This window comes from Archocentrus centrarchus, chromosome 3 (assembly GCF_007364275.1).
Source record: "Archocentrus centrarchus isolate MPI-CPG fArcCen1 chromosome 3, fArcCen1, whole genome shotgun sequence".
Classification (NCBI taxonomy): Eukaryota; Metazoa; Chordata; class Actinopteri; order Cichliformes; family Cichlidae; genus Archocentrus; species Archocentrus centrarchus.
Genome location: NC_044348.1, coordinates 8529067 through 8542512, shown reverse-complemented (window position 1 = coordinate 8542512; position 13446 = coordinate 8529067). Strand labels below are relative to the sequence as shown.

General features: G+C 40.5%; 2 protein-coding genes across 4 annotated transcripts in view; one reads left to right on the top strand and one right to left on the bottom strand.

Annotated features, from left to right (window-relative positions):
• Positions 1-9545: 9545 nt before the first annotated feature.
• Positions 9546-13333, bottom strand: LOC115775293 (RNA guanine-N7 methyltransferase activating subunit). Of its 2 annotated transcripts, none has more exons than XM_030722850.1 (3): positions 13196-13333; positions 12171-12341; positions 9546-10624 (listed from the first exon to the last, which is right to left on the bottom strand). In XM_030722850.1, exons 2-3 carry the CDS (start codon positions 12338-12340, stop codon positions 10408-10410), a joined length of 387 nt encoding a protein of 128 aa, XP_030578710.1. In that variant the 5' UTR covers position 12341; positions 13196-13333; the 3' UTR covers positions 9546-10407. The 2 variants fall into 2 exon arrangements, with proteins under 2 accessions (XP_030578710.1, XP_030578709.1); XM_030722849.1 differs by lacking the exon at positions 13196-13333 and adding an exon at positions 12562-12665.
• homer2 (homer scaffold protein 2) overlaps positions 13225-13446 on the top strand; it is a 33900-nt gene continuing 33678 nt past the window's right edge. Inside the window, exon 1 of one of the 2 annotated variants that reach the window (XM_030722835.1) lies at positions 13225-13355. In XM_030722835.1, the coding sequence (XP_030578695.1) occupies positions 13333-13355 (23 nt within the window). In that variant the 5' untranslated portion in view covers positions 13225-13332. Of the gene's footprint in view, positions 13442-13446 lie in introns of both variants that reach the window. The other variant, XM_030722844.1, reaches the window with a different exon arrangement.

Genomic DNA, 13446 nt, shown 5'->3' with positions numbered 1-13446 from the left:
TAAGGTCCTTACAGAAGTCAATAAAACCTTCTTGCTGTGTTTTCAGAAGACAAATTGCCATTGACAAACAGGCAAATATGGAGCTTATTGGGAATTACTCGGTCATGGAGATGGTTTTTTTGCACTTATTAGATCACAAATCCATGACAGGGATTTGTGATTTTCTGATGTGTGTGTGGTTGTCTTTCTGTGTGTGTGTGTGGGTGGGTGGCCGATTAGATGGCAGATGAATGGCAGTCTTGCACGGAGTGAGCCCTCTACTTGAACACTGATGACAGGAGAGAGGATTTATCCCTCTGCTGTTTTTTTGACAACAAATGACATACAGGACCAAACGCTTCATGTGGTACTGAAGCACACTTAATGATGAGCAAGACATAGAGAGGTTTTTAATCCCCGTTTTAGCATCACAAAGCTCGCAAAAGTTTATAACATAACTTACCAAGAAAGAAAGTTTCTTGGTAAGTTATGTTATAAAGTGAATTATTTGTCCCCATGGGTTTTACAGTGATTTGTACACAGCAATGCATAATATCCTCCCTTGGGGTGAAAACAGAAATATCAAAACAAATATGTTGCAGCTACAAAAATGGTTCAAACCATATCCACATATATAAGGAGACATTACGGAAGAAAACTGCTGTGTAAAGAATCACTAATTGCGTATTATGCTCCAGTGGCAAAGCAGACTCTTGTGCCATCTTAAGGTAAAAAAGCGTTTTGAAAATTTTAAAAAATTGTGACCATTTTGCCCCAGGTGCTGCTTTGAAATTACACCACAAATGAGTCTGTGAATGTAAACCACCAAACACATTATCTACCTACCTGGGAATGGTTTCTCTCATTAGTCTACCTCCTAAAACTTGTGCAGCAAAAATCTTCATTACACTCCATTTTGCTATAATTTTGTATTAAAAGTATTTTCCTCTTTGCCAAAGACACACATATGTCTACGATGTGTCTGCAGCTGCACTGTTTATTTGTGTTCTTGGTGCTTCCTATACACACTATTAAAAACATTTAAATCATGCAAGAGGATGGATATATGGTAATGTAACAGACCAAAAGGACCCATGCTCCCTTTTTATTTTAAGATACAAAGCAACAACAACAAAAATATCACAACAAGAAGCCATAAATATTGGATTTTCCTTTTGGTCAACAGCACCAGCTGAGTGTGATACTTGTTACACCAGGCCATTTTTTAAAAAAAGCTGTGATCAAGCCACATCATTTCAGCCAATTTGTCAGACTTCATGCAGCTTTTTCTGCACACAAAATACAAAAGCTTTTTTTTAACCAGGTGAGTTCAAGACTGCACTCAGTCACACAGTTTGGATTTTAACTTTATTGTGCAGCTCATCCTGCAGTTTGCCAGTGTAATGCATCTTAGCACTTACATTTATTTAAATATTCCCTTCAAACAGAATGACACATCCTCAGTGAAGGTACACTGAATGTACAATGTTCTGGTACAAGATCCAGCTCGGTGTGTGTGTCCATGACAACTTCACAACATTAACCTGCAGGCAGGATGGAGAGCGTGTGTGTGTGTGTGTGTGTGTGTGTGAGTGTATGTGTGTGTACCTACTTGTCCAGCTGGTGGGAGTTATGCAATCTGTATTCCAATGCTGTAAGTATTAATTAACAGGTACACACACACACACATATATATATATGTATATGTGTGTGTGTGAGAGAGAGATTGTGTGTGATGATCATCACTGAACTGATTCTGCTAAATAGTGATGCCTCTCACTTCATATTCCAGAAGTTTCATAGAAGTCTGAACGTGATGGAGAATTCTGTGATCAGTGCTCGCGCTCCTCGTATATAGATGTATAAGACAAAATGAAATGACACAACAGACCAGTATCTTGTGTAACATGAGACAAATCATATAACGCTTCCTAGTGAGAATAGGTTCTGTTTTTCCTAGAATTGCTTATATTAACAATTCCTTTAGTTTGAAATATTAATTTTGTATATTTGTGATTTTTTTCACCATTATTTTCTCATGTCTCATTATAAAAGTTTTTTTTTTTATTTTACTTAACAGATATTCTGACTTCCTACAAGAGTAAATTTAAGGCATTTCAATCTTTGAAAAGAATATATGGAAGTTTGTTTATGCCACTGTAAAAAAAGAATTCCACGACTGAAGACAAAAAAAACGTATTTTTTTGAAATCTGTAAGTCAATTTTTAGACCAACCCAAACCCTGACGCTAACTCCTAACCCTAACCTTAAGTTGGAGTTGGTAACTTGAAATTTTGAGATACCTAACTCGCAAATTGAAACGGTAAACCAAAATGTTGACTTATGGGTGGCAAAAAAAAAATAAAAATAAAATTAAAAAATCTGTGGACAAAACGAGCTTCCATTAGAATGTCCCTTCACCTGTGGTGCTAAACAAAAGTCAGGTACTGTTGAGTACTAAATGTTAGAAACTTGCACAAGCTTCAAGAAAAAGTTGACAACTCTCAATTTCACCAATTTATTCTGGCATCTTAAATAATCACGCCCCTATTTTGGCCTTGTCACCTTCATCTAAGCATATTCATGTGTTTTTTTTTACTTTTTCTCTCTGGATCCCACTGAAGTGGCCCAGTAAGATGATGGCGTGAACCAGCACACACAACACCAAGAATCAAGAGACTGAAGCAGCGAAATAAAATCCATCCATCTTTAGCTATTGACTTCTGCCATGTGCATTTAAAACTCCAATTATTTTTACTTGATTCTGACTCATTTTGATCTGTTGTTGCAGTATTTCATGAATAACCAACCCAAAAAAAAAGGCCAAACTAACACAAATTTCTTGCATTAACCTATTTGGGCGACTGGCTTCAAACAAAAGGACATTTTCGCTATTCACAGAAAACCTGTGCCTTTGCCCTTTGAATGGGACTTTTATTAATATTCAGAAATGTAAATTTTCAGCAGCAGATCAATGAGCTGCTCTGTAGGACGTTGATGGTTGTCATCCTGAAGTCTAATTGCAGCCTAGCCAGCAGTAAGCACAGAGCAGGTTGAAGAACGGGGGGAAATCATTCCCATTTCACACACTGCTGAATCTGAGATTGTCCTTACCCTCAATGAGAAAAGAAAAACAGATGGCTGAGATGTTGCATTTTTGATAAACATCACTCACAAACCAGCATCCTTACTGCAACGAAAAGGCTTTTGGTGTAGCGCTGCGTGTCGGTCTGTCCCTTGGCTGATCACTGGATCGGATGATAGAGATAGAGATGGACTGAATGGTGCATCTAAGGGTTTTGGAAAATGTCTTGGGTTACTGGAGCGGTCTTTGCTTTAAAGTTTGACAAGCAGAATTTGATAACAAGAGAAAAAACATTTCCCATGGCAGAAGAAATGCATTTAATTTTCAGGCACCTGCATTTTATTTATAATATGAGAATTTAAGTAACGACATTGAGTACATCTCTTTCCGATGTCTCACACATCTTTGGTTTCAGTTTAAGGTCAAATAAGAGACAGTAGAACACTCTTTAGTAAAGTAGCAGAATTAGTTAGCAAAGGATCTGAATATATCTTCCACCAAGTATTCCTAGAGCTGCCTATGTGTCCTATTGGAGTGCCACCTGATATAATCAGACTAACAAGCGCTCCTCTGCACCAGAGTCCATGGTCCTCACATGGATGACCTGGGCAGCTGCATGATTAACTTTCGGATTGTCCATTTGGACAAACAAAGGACCGGGGTGCATTCAAACTTCAGTTTGTAGGATCTATCCTTAATTGTTAATTAAGTGCATATATGAGCACGTGGCTGCTATCTGCACGTGTGCTCATGTGACAAGGTGCAATTGTGTACAGAGTCATTTGAAAGCTGGAGGCATTAATTTCAACAAAAAAAGAGCAGAGCACGAGTGCGTCGCCATTCACACGCGTTACACGCTACATGAACACTGCACTGTCTGCTGGGGGCTGGCTGGCCCGGACCAACCTTAGCCCCTGCACTCTCCAACACCAGATGTAGGTCGCCGAGTGCTCCAGGGGCTGGGGGATCCTGTGTGTTTGTGTATGTGTGTGTGTGTGTGTGTGTTCCCGGGGAGGCTGTAGTGTATTGTGTGCATAAGTGTATGTGTGCATGCTCTTCCAAGGGGAGGGGCAGAATGATGATTGTAGTGGATGAGTTCATCATCAAGGACATGGCCCCCAGCGCACTGTCTCCATTGCTGTCACATTGCATCGTGACAAACAGGCCACATGAAGCCTGACAGCCCGGCAGACCACACTGAGGGCATAGTCTCATAGGGCCCTCACTGTGGCTTTCGCTATTGTTTTCCTTTTCTTACAATCTCCAAGTTTCATAATACATTACCAGCATATTAGTTCAAATTAAAAGGTGATGGGATTGATTAAAGGAGCATTCAAAAGGTTCATGAGCTCCTCTCCAGCTGGTAGTCAAATAAATTCTCAACTGAAACAACATTGTGCTGCAAATTTTTCTTCCCTAATGTGTCAAAACTGCATAACCAAATGCTTTATGCTGCATTTAAAGATGAGTTCAATGAATATGTAGGCTAAGGGATAGTACAGTCAACGCTGTGTCATACAAAAGGACCGGATTAACATGCTGACCCCTGGATTAATCTTTGTAGCTGTGTGAACTTCATGTAGCGTCTAGCTTCTGTGGATTTCAATGGGATGTCAGTTCATCTCAATCTAGCTGGCAGTTCTTTTGATGTGATATGTTAATATCAGCACCATGTGCCAAATTCCTTACTGCGTAAGCTACACATTCAAAGCTGGATTTGAGCATGAAGAGCCCAAAGGGAAACTTTACAGCTAGTCCAGCAGATCTATGAGGACAAACAACAAGTGTGCTTTTTCAGCAGTGCTGACAAATTCACATTTGCTGATGTTCACCACAGTTTTTGACAATCCATCAAAAGCATTTCATTCAAAACTAAAATTATCAACAGTGCTACAGAAGGAAAGGTCAGTGGGATCACCAGTGTGAAATATGATTAGCATCCATCCAGTGGTTACTGAGATGTTTAATTTTGGATCAAAATGATTGATTGATAAGGTGACTATCACCTGTAAATGTTGATATACTCATTTCATTAAGCCAGCATACAGTCATGCAGACTCTCTGAATCCTGTGAAAGCACAACCTTACTGCTTCTATAGGAACTCAGAGGGTAAGCAGCAGCTTGGTGCTGTTAATCAAATGCACTTGATTAACCTGATTAACCCCCCAAGAGGTTTTTCAGACTCTACAGTTGTCGGAATAGCATGTTATATGTTAAAGTTCACTGCAACACAATCAGAAAAAGACTGAATAAGCATGACTTTTTTGGAAGGCTTGCCTGGAGAAAGCCTCTTCTCTCTAAAACAAACATGGAAACACAGCTTAGGTTTGCAAACCACCACTGTCCTCTGGACAGATGAGACCAAAGTTTGACCATAACACCATGTTTACGGAAAACCAAACACAACTATCAGCACAAACACCTCATACCAGCTATCAGGTACGGTGGTGGAAGGGTGATGGGCCCCTTGCAGCCATTGAGTCCACCATAAACTCTTCTGTATACCAAAATATTCTAGAGTCAAAAGTGAGGCCATCTGTCTGACAAGCTAAAGCTTGGCCCAAAATTATATCATGCAGCAGGACAATGATCCCAAGCACAGCAGCAAATCTCCAACAGAATGGCTGAAAAACAAAAAGAATCAAGGTGCTGCAATGGTCCATTCAGAGTCCAGACCTCAACCTGACTGAAATGCTGTGGTGGGACATTAAGATAGCCGAACTGAACTGAAGCCATGGTGTAAAGATGAGTGTGCCAAAATTCATCCACAAGGATATAAAAGAGTGATAAAGTCAGAAAATAATTACTTCAAATTAGTGTTGCTAAAGGTGGTTCTACAAGGTATTGATTCATATCATGGGGTGTAATAAGTTTGTTACAGGATTGTATAGAATCCTGCAAAAAACAAACAAAAAAACTCTTTTTCTGTAACTGTACTGTAGCTGTTTAATAATTTTTTATTTTATATAGTCATGTGACAAATACAGAACTATGCAAAAGTCTCAATCCACCCTTCATTTTCTTTATATTTTTCTTTCCAGGAGCCAATAATAAGTTTGAAAGTAGTCTGGACCAATAGCTCTCTGGGCTTTCAGAAGGTCTTTCAAAGATTTTCTTTGCTGCTTTTTTGCTCATTTTTAGTCCAGTCCTTGTACCTGACCATTTTCAGAGGAATTCTTTTTTGTTTGCTAAACCAGTTAACACTGATCTATTGAACCATTTAAGCATAAAAAAGGTGCCTAACTCAAGAGAGGGACCAGCATCATGTCTACACAGACAAGAGCCAATTCTAAATTGTATCTTTAGGCATTTTGTTACTAGGAGCCTGCTGCAAAAACACATAATTTGCTCCCATTTTTTCAGTTGAATCTACACAAAATGCCAAAGATATCACAGTCTGACAGGTATAAAAAAGTATTTTTGCACCAACAAGGTCATTCTCAAAGAACTATTAGCTGAAAACTTGACATATCTCGGCATAGTGTGCAGTGTAAGATTTCATAGTACTCTATGGCCTCTCAGACTGCAGGCTTACTTGTGGTACCCAGTTTCCAAAAGTAGAATGGGAGGCAAAGCCTTCAGCTATCAGGCTCTTCTCCTGAGGAACCAGTTCCCAGTTTGGATTCAGAAGACATACACAGTTTCTTTTTCCAAGATTAGACTTAAAACTTTTCCTTTTTGGTGAAACTTATAATGAGAGCTGCTTCAAGTGACCCTGAAAAATCCTTTAGTTATGATGCTACAGACCCTGCTTTTGGGGGACCTCCCACAGTACGTTGAACAGCTTGGCTCTCCTCTCTACTCTTTCACTCTAAATGTTTTTATGCACCACTATTGCAGGTCATTAACTTTGTGTAGTTTTTGATTTTCCTCTCGGTCCCCTCTCTTTCCAGAGCATGCACGTCCGGCTCTGGAGCTGCACGTTCATGATCTTTTGTTTGCTGGTACCACCAATCTGCTCAGTGTTTATTGTGTTTCGGCGCTCATCCTTTCTCTCTCCGCTCACCCCAAGCGGTCAAGGCAGACCAGACCAAAGAAAGACACCTAAACACAAGTGTACCATTTTCATATTTCTTTGCAAATAAACCCCTACTTTACTTACTGCTATACTAAGACATCCCTGTGCTGTGAAGACACAGCAGTCTGGGGTGATGACACTCTAATCTAAACTGATTACAGTGGTGATGGCAGTATTCTCCGCAGTGTGCCAGTTTCAGCACATCCCCCACACACTTACAGCCTAACCTCCTTCCTCCCTCCCTCGCTTATCACAGCTGATTGCACTGCTGAAGTCCAAATGAACTGTTAACCCTGTCTTTACCAGGCCCATAAATAGAAAGCACAGAACTGCATCCAAGCAGGGTTAAAACACTGCAGAGGTTTGCCGCTCGAGTTGTCACTGGAGAGAGGGCTAATGTGTCCAAAGTTGCTGTTTGTCCCTGAACTGGGATCTGGTGCAAATGCACTGGGAAACACAAGTGCTGGCATCTTTAGGCACTGAGCTACATATGCCATAGCCAATGATGCATGTAGCAATAATGCATTAATAATGCACATAAATATTTTAGTTGCTTTTCACAATATGAACTATTGGTGTTTGGCTTCTTCTGAGTTATTAACTGTAAATGCTGCTTTTTTTTCTCCACAGTTGTTCAAGCCATCTGGTTTAATGTGTCATCCGCTACACTGACATTAAAGGCTGAAACACTGAATCTGGAGAAGTGTTGCACAATTAAATCTTCTAGGAAAGAATTTGCCGATCCATTTAAAGAAGAGTTTAGGATTGGGAGATTGTAGGAGAACTTTTATCTGAGCAGATTCAGTATTTGTCACGGCTGATCAAAATGTGCTTCATAAGTAAAGCGATGTACTTTCTTGACAGTGGTGTAGCAGTGCCAGGATCGAATTACCCAGGATTACTTGTTGGGTTATTCTCTCAGATAGGTGCAGTTATTCTGAGACAGACAAACCTGTTCTGACACAATAAAGAAAAAAATTTGAAGCCCATAAAAGCCTGGACTACAGGAATGATCGTTGCACAGTCGCCTACACATATTGGGAGCTTTTGAAGTTAAGCATTTAGTGTTGAAATATGAGTTAAACATTTTACCACAGTAAAAGACAAGTTAAAATAAAAATAAATACAAACATCTAAAATTGTTAGGTTGAGACCCTGATTCTACAGTGAAGAAAAGTGTTACTGCCCTGCACTGGGTTTCCCTTCTGATTTTGAACTGCTTAAAAGATTTTATTTAGTATGCCATAAAAGCACGCTATGGCATCCCTGGACTATACACTCACTGGCAAATTAAATAGGTACATCCATTCAACTGCTTGTTAATGCAGTTGTCTAATCAGACAATAATATGAAGGCAACCCAGCACATTTAAGCATTTAGACACGGCCAAGTCAACCTGTTGAAGTTCAAACTGAGCATCATAATGGGGAAGAAAGGTTTAATGTGGCTGTTGGTGTGAGATAGGCTGGCTTGAATATTTCAAAGTATTTCCCACACAACTATCTCTAGGGTTTACAGAGAATGGTCTGAAAAAGAGAGCATATCCAGTGAGCGGCAGTTCTCTGGGTGAAAATGCCTTGTTGATGTCAGAGATCAGAGACTGGCCAGACAGCAACAAGCTGATAGGAAAGCAACAATAATGCAAATAACCACTTGTTACTACCAAAGTATCCAGAAGAGAATCTGTGAATGCACAACACATTGAACCTTGAAGTAGAAGATCACACTGGGTGCCACTTCTGTCGACTAAGAACAGGAAACTGAGGCTGCAATTCACACAGGCTCACCAAAATTGCATAATAGAAGGCTGGAAAAATATTGCCTGGTGTGAAGAGTCTCGATTTCTGCTGTGACATTCAGAATTTGGCATAAAAAAAAAAAAAAAAGTGAAAGCATAGATCCAACCTGCCTGTATCAACAATTCAGGCTGCTGGTAGTGGTATATTGGTGTTTTCTTGGCATACTGTAGGCCCCTTAGTCCCAACTGAGTATCATTTAAATGCCATTATTTGAGTATTGCTGCCGACCATGTCCATACCTTTGTGACAGCGTACCCATCTTCTGATGGCTGCTTGCAGCATAATAACACACCATGTCACAAAGCTCAAATCATCTCAAACTGGTTTCCCGAACATGACAATGGTACATAATACAGCTTACTTCTACCAGACCTCAATCCAACAGAGGACACTTGAAATGTGGTGGAACTGAAGATTCTAATCATGGATGTGCAGACAACAAATCTGCAGCAACTATGTGATGCTGTCATGTCACTGTGGACCAAAGTCTCTGGAGAATTTTTGAAACAACCAATTGGATCTATGGCATGAAAAATTAAGACAACTCTGAAGACTAAAAGGCAGTCCAACACAGTACTAGCAAAGTGCACTTAAAAACCTCAATCATCAGCTTAGCGGGACTATGCGAAAGAAAGGGAAAACACTGAGTACCATAACAACATATAGCAGACAAAGAAACTGTTTAATGTGGACAGATCAAAGGCCAAGACCCAATCCTCTTACAAATGTTAGAATTTTTAGATACAGCCTTACAAAACACCCCTAAGAAGAATTTATTAGCAGCTACCCTGCTGCTTGGAACTAAGAATCTTTTTCTTTTTAAATATCAAACTACATACCTCATAAACACCACTTAAGAAAATACATTTACTGACAGCAGATTAGTTCATAATGTCTATATGTCCTTACATAACAGTTTGACACAGAAACCTAAAGCTGTACTTACAGATTCTCTCCTGAAATTCAGATTCAGTTTTTGTTACTACACTGTACTGTATAATTCATAACAATTTTATATCAAAGCATATAAAACTGTAGCAGAAAATAAACACAAGAATGTTCTTGTGAAATTTCAGAGCAATAATGTGCTAATGAAATTTTAAGCCCACAAACCCAAGAGAAATAATCATTTTCAGTGCAAGCTCCATTGCAGAATGCTCCTATTAAGATCTCCAAATATGACAACAGGGCTGAGCAGTGTGAACAAATATGGGAAAACATTTCTGTGGTTAGATATGAAAAAGCTAGGTGCGAGTCCAACAGAAAATCTGCAGTCTTACACCATCATATTTATATGCCAGGTATTTTAATTCAGACAGTAAATCAGTGCATCAACATTACAATGGTAAACACAAAAGCATTTTTAATTTTTAGTTTATACGTTGCTCAGCCCTTGCTTATGTATAGCATCCTGAATCACTCAAAGAAATACCAGTTGCATGCTGCCATATGTGGTACTACAATGTGAATTAAAGGACTATGGATACTATAAATACTTGTAACGCCTGAGAGATCAGAGTAGAGATCAGTAGCGATCATGATGTGGTCTCTGATAAGAGTTGTATCCCTGGTTGGAGCTTGGCCGCCCTGAATGAGACCCACTTCCATGACCCCAGTGCCGGTCTCTGTCTCTATCTCTGTCTCGGTTTCTGTCATGCCAGTGTTGCTGTCCACGATCATCTCCTCTCCAACTCCGGTCTCCTCCCCACCCACGTCCTCTGTGACCACGACGGTCATGGTACCTTAACGATGACATAAAATTAACAAACAAATACATGGATTAACAGACATTAACTCAAGCTGTGCTTATAAACTGCTAAGGTATCATCTGTCACCAGAGTGGTGCTCAGTGGATTTCTCTAATCTCTACTCACAATCACAGTTTTCCAGTTTAAAGCTCAACAAGTATAAAATCACCACCTACTCAATCAGTTCTCTAGAAAAACAGTGCCAACACTCCCGAAGATCCCCCTGACCTCTATGAGTGTAGTTTTTTTTTATTTTTAAAGAGCACAATAAACAAAGTTTTAGATTACTTTATTCCTCTATTTTTTTTTTTTTTTTTGCAATTGGCTGCAAATATTTTATACAAATATTATATTGTAATTTTAATATAAGATCCCAAAACAAGGCACCTATTTGCCTTATATAGACTAAGCTCATAGACTAAACTTACATTTGAATTTGAAAGAATAAGACTGAAACTGTCTCACACACATTTAAATATTAATTTAATAGAATACAATTGTAATCCATCAGATTCTCCTGTGTGTTAATGACAGAGCTGTGATAAGTCTGTTAACTTCCACAGCTGTCATTTTTGTTGGCTTTCCTTCCAGGCTCTGGGAGGAGCAGCAGTCAACCAGTCCTCCCTCTTCCCAGCCACCTCCTCCAGCCCTTTTGGTCTGACAATGAGGTGTTCTCAAGCCAGCTGAGAGACAAAGTATTGAAATGACTGAGGAAATGACCTGTCCTGGGTCTGGCACGGATTTTGGTCATAGTAGGATGTTCCCGAAACACCTCACCTAGGAGGCCTCCAAAAGGCATCCCAGTCACATGGTCAAACCACCTCTATGCTGGGAAGTAGTGGCTCTACTCTGATCCCCTCCTGAATGACCAAGCGCTCACCCTCTCTCTTAAGGTGGAGGAAGCATTTCCACTGCTTCATGACTCACCACCTTTTTGTGGGGGAGGAGTTTGTATGCCCTAATGATCCCAGGAGCTATCCTGTCTCAAGCAATTTGCTCTTGCTGGGTCTCCCAAGGCAAACTGGTCCTGGGTGAGGGATAGAATAAATGCAATCCAGAAGACCTGAACATGTTACCTTGCCCTGACTGGGAGCCATGTGGATCGGGCAGGTGTCAGCGGTGCTGGTCTTGGCAGTCCAGTCCACATGACAGAAACATATCTTCAGTATACTGAACCTGCTTGGTAGTACAGGGCCCAGGCAAATGGCCCTATATTTGAATACCACTCTTTAAGGGCAGAGTTTTTGCCCTTACTGTCTTACGGTTTATTTTTCAGTGCAAAATTACAGTAGTTAATGTGAAGTCCTCCATGCTTTTCTTAATTGAATCTGAGGACCTAAAGAAAATGTCTCATTCCTCACTAATACCCCAGCTGAATGATGCCATCATGGGAATACTGGTTTAAGAAAATTATGCTTTTCAGCTGCAATACAGTGATGCTATTATTACATCTGCTCGCTTCTGTCATCATCACCTGTATCCATCGTTAGCAGTTTCATAATGATGAAGTGACATCAAAATGATAAAGCAGCCCTCTCACCTGTTATCCTTGCCCCTTTGGTTTCCTCCCCCACGACTCCTCCAGTCTTCCACGATGGGCGGGGGGTCTGCGGGACGGCTCAGGTATTCCTGGTACTCCTGATCCTCCGAGGAAAATCTGTGCGCGAACATCTCCTCGTAGTTCTGCTGGGTTTCCGCAGTTTCAGTCATTCTGTGAGCACACAAGTTGTTGAATTACTGAATATCACAAAAAAGCTGCTAACGCGGCGGCGTTTACTCCCTTGAAAAAAAAAGTTGCTAAGCTGCGCGCCAAATGTCCCAATAAATCAAAATGTTAACGCTGGATAATAATAGAAATCAGCCGGCATATAAATAACGAAAAACACATTATTTAAAAAAAAAACAGTTACACCTCAGACTACGAAACATACATTTCTGTGAAGAGTGTGTTGTTAGCTTTAGCCACACTTTGCAAATTCTGCTCTTAAACTCCGGGGTTGTACGTCACTGAAATCCTTCCCCCCCGGAGCAAACCAACTAATTTTATGGTCCTAGGAGCGCGCGCACCTGCCAGAGATTAATGAACGTTACCTGGAAAAAAAAGACCAAGACTCATTATCAAAAGATTTAAAGTCTGTTGAGGGACACATGTGACCCACTTAAAACCCCAGTTAAATATGAAACATGTTAACAATTACTTACTAATAAGTGGCGGAGCTAGTTGCATTCACATTTATTCCGCTTAATTTGTGGATAAAGTGACAACTGGTGGAAGCCAGCACAGTCAGTGAAGAAAAACCGTCGGTTTTCACTGAAAATTATTTCATAGTGAAGTATTTCGTGATTTATTTATTTCTGAGGGGACTAAAAGGCCAAACTAAAGCCGCAGCCACCAACACCGATATCACAGGTTTAGGAACCGGTGAGGGGCTGTGAGGGAAGAAAGCAGGTGGAAGCCGCTCCGTGTCGCTGCTGCCGCCGATGCCCTTCATATGAAACGCAACCCCACTGTGGAGGAAGAAGCTCAGCTCAGAGCAGCGAAATGCAAACATTAACTTAACTCACCAGCGCCGACTGTTTGAAGACAGCGAGGGAGAGAAGCCACACCAAGGTGGGATCCATACCCGCCCTTGTGAACAGGAAAAACAAAACGAGGAGAGGAGAGAGAGAGAGAAAAAACTTCCTGAATTGAACGGGCTTCTATGAGGCTGAGCTTGACAGCCCGGTGAGTCGAGTTTACGAAGAAGTGCTCTCTCATATCTCAGCTGTCTCTCAGCGGCGAGAGGACTTGTTCGGAGCTGGCGCACCGGGGTATG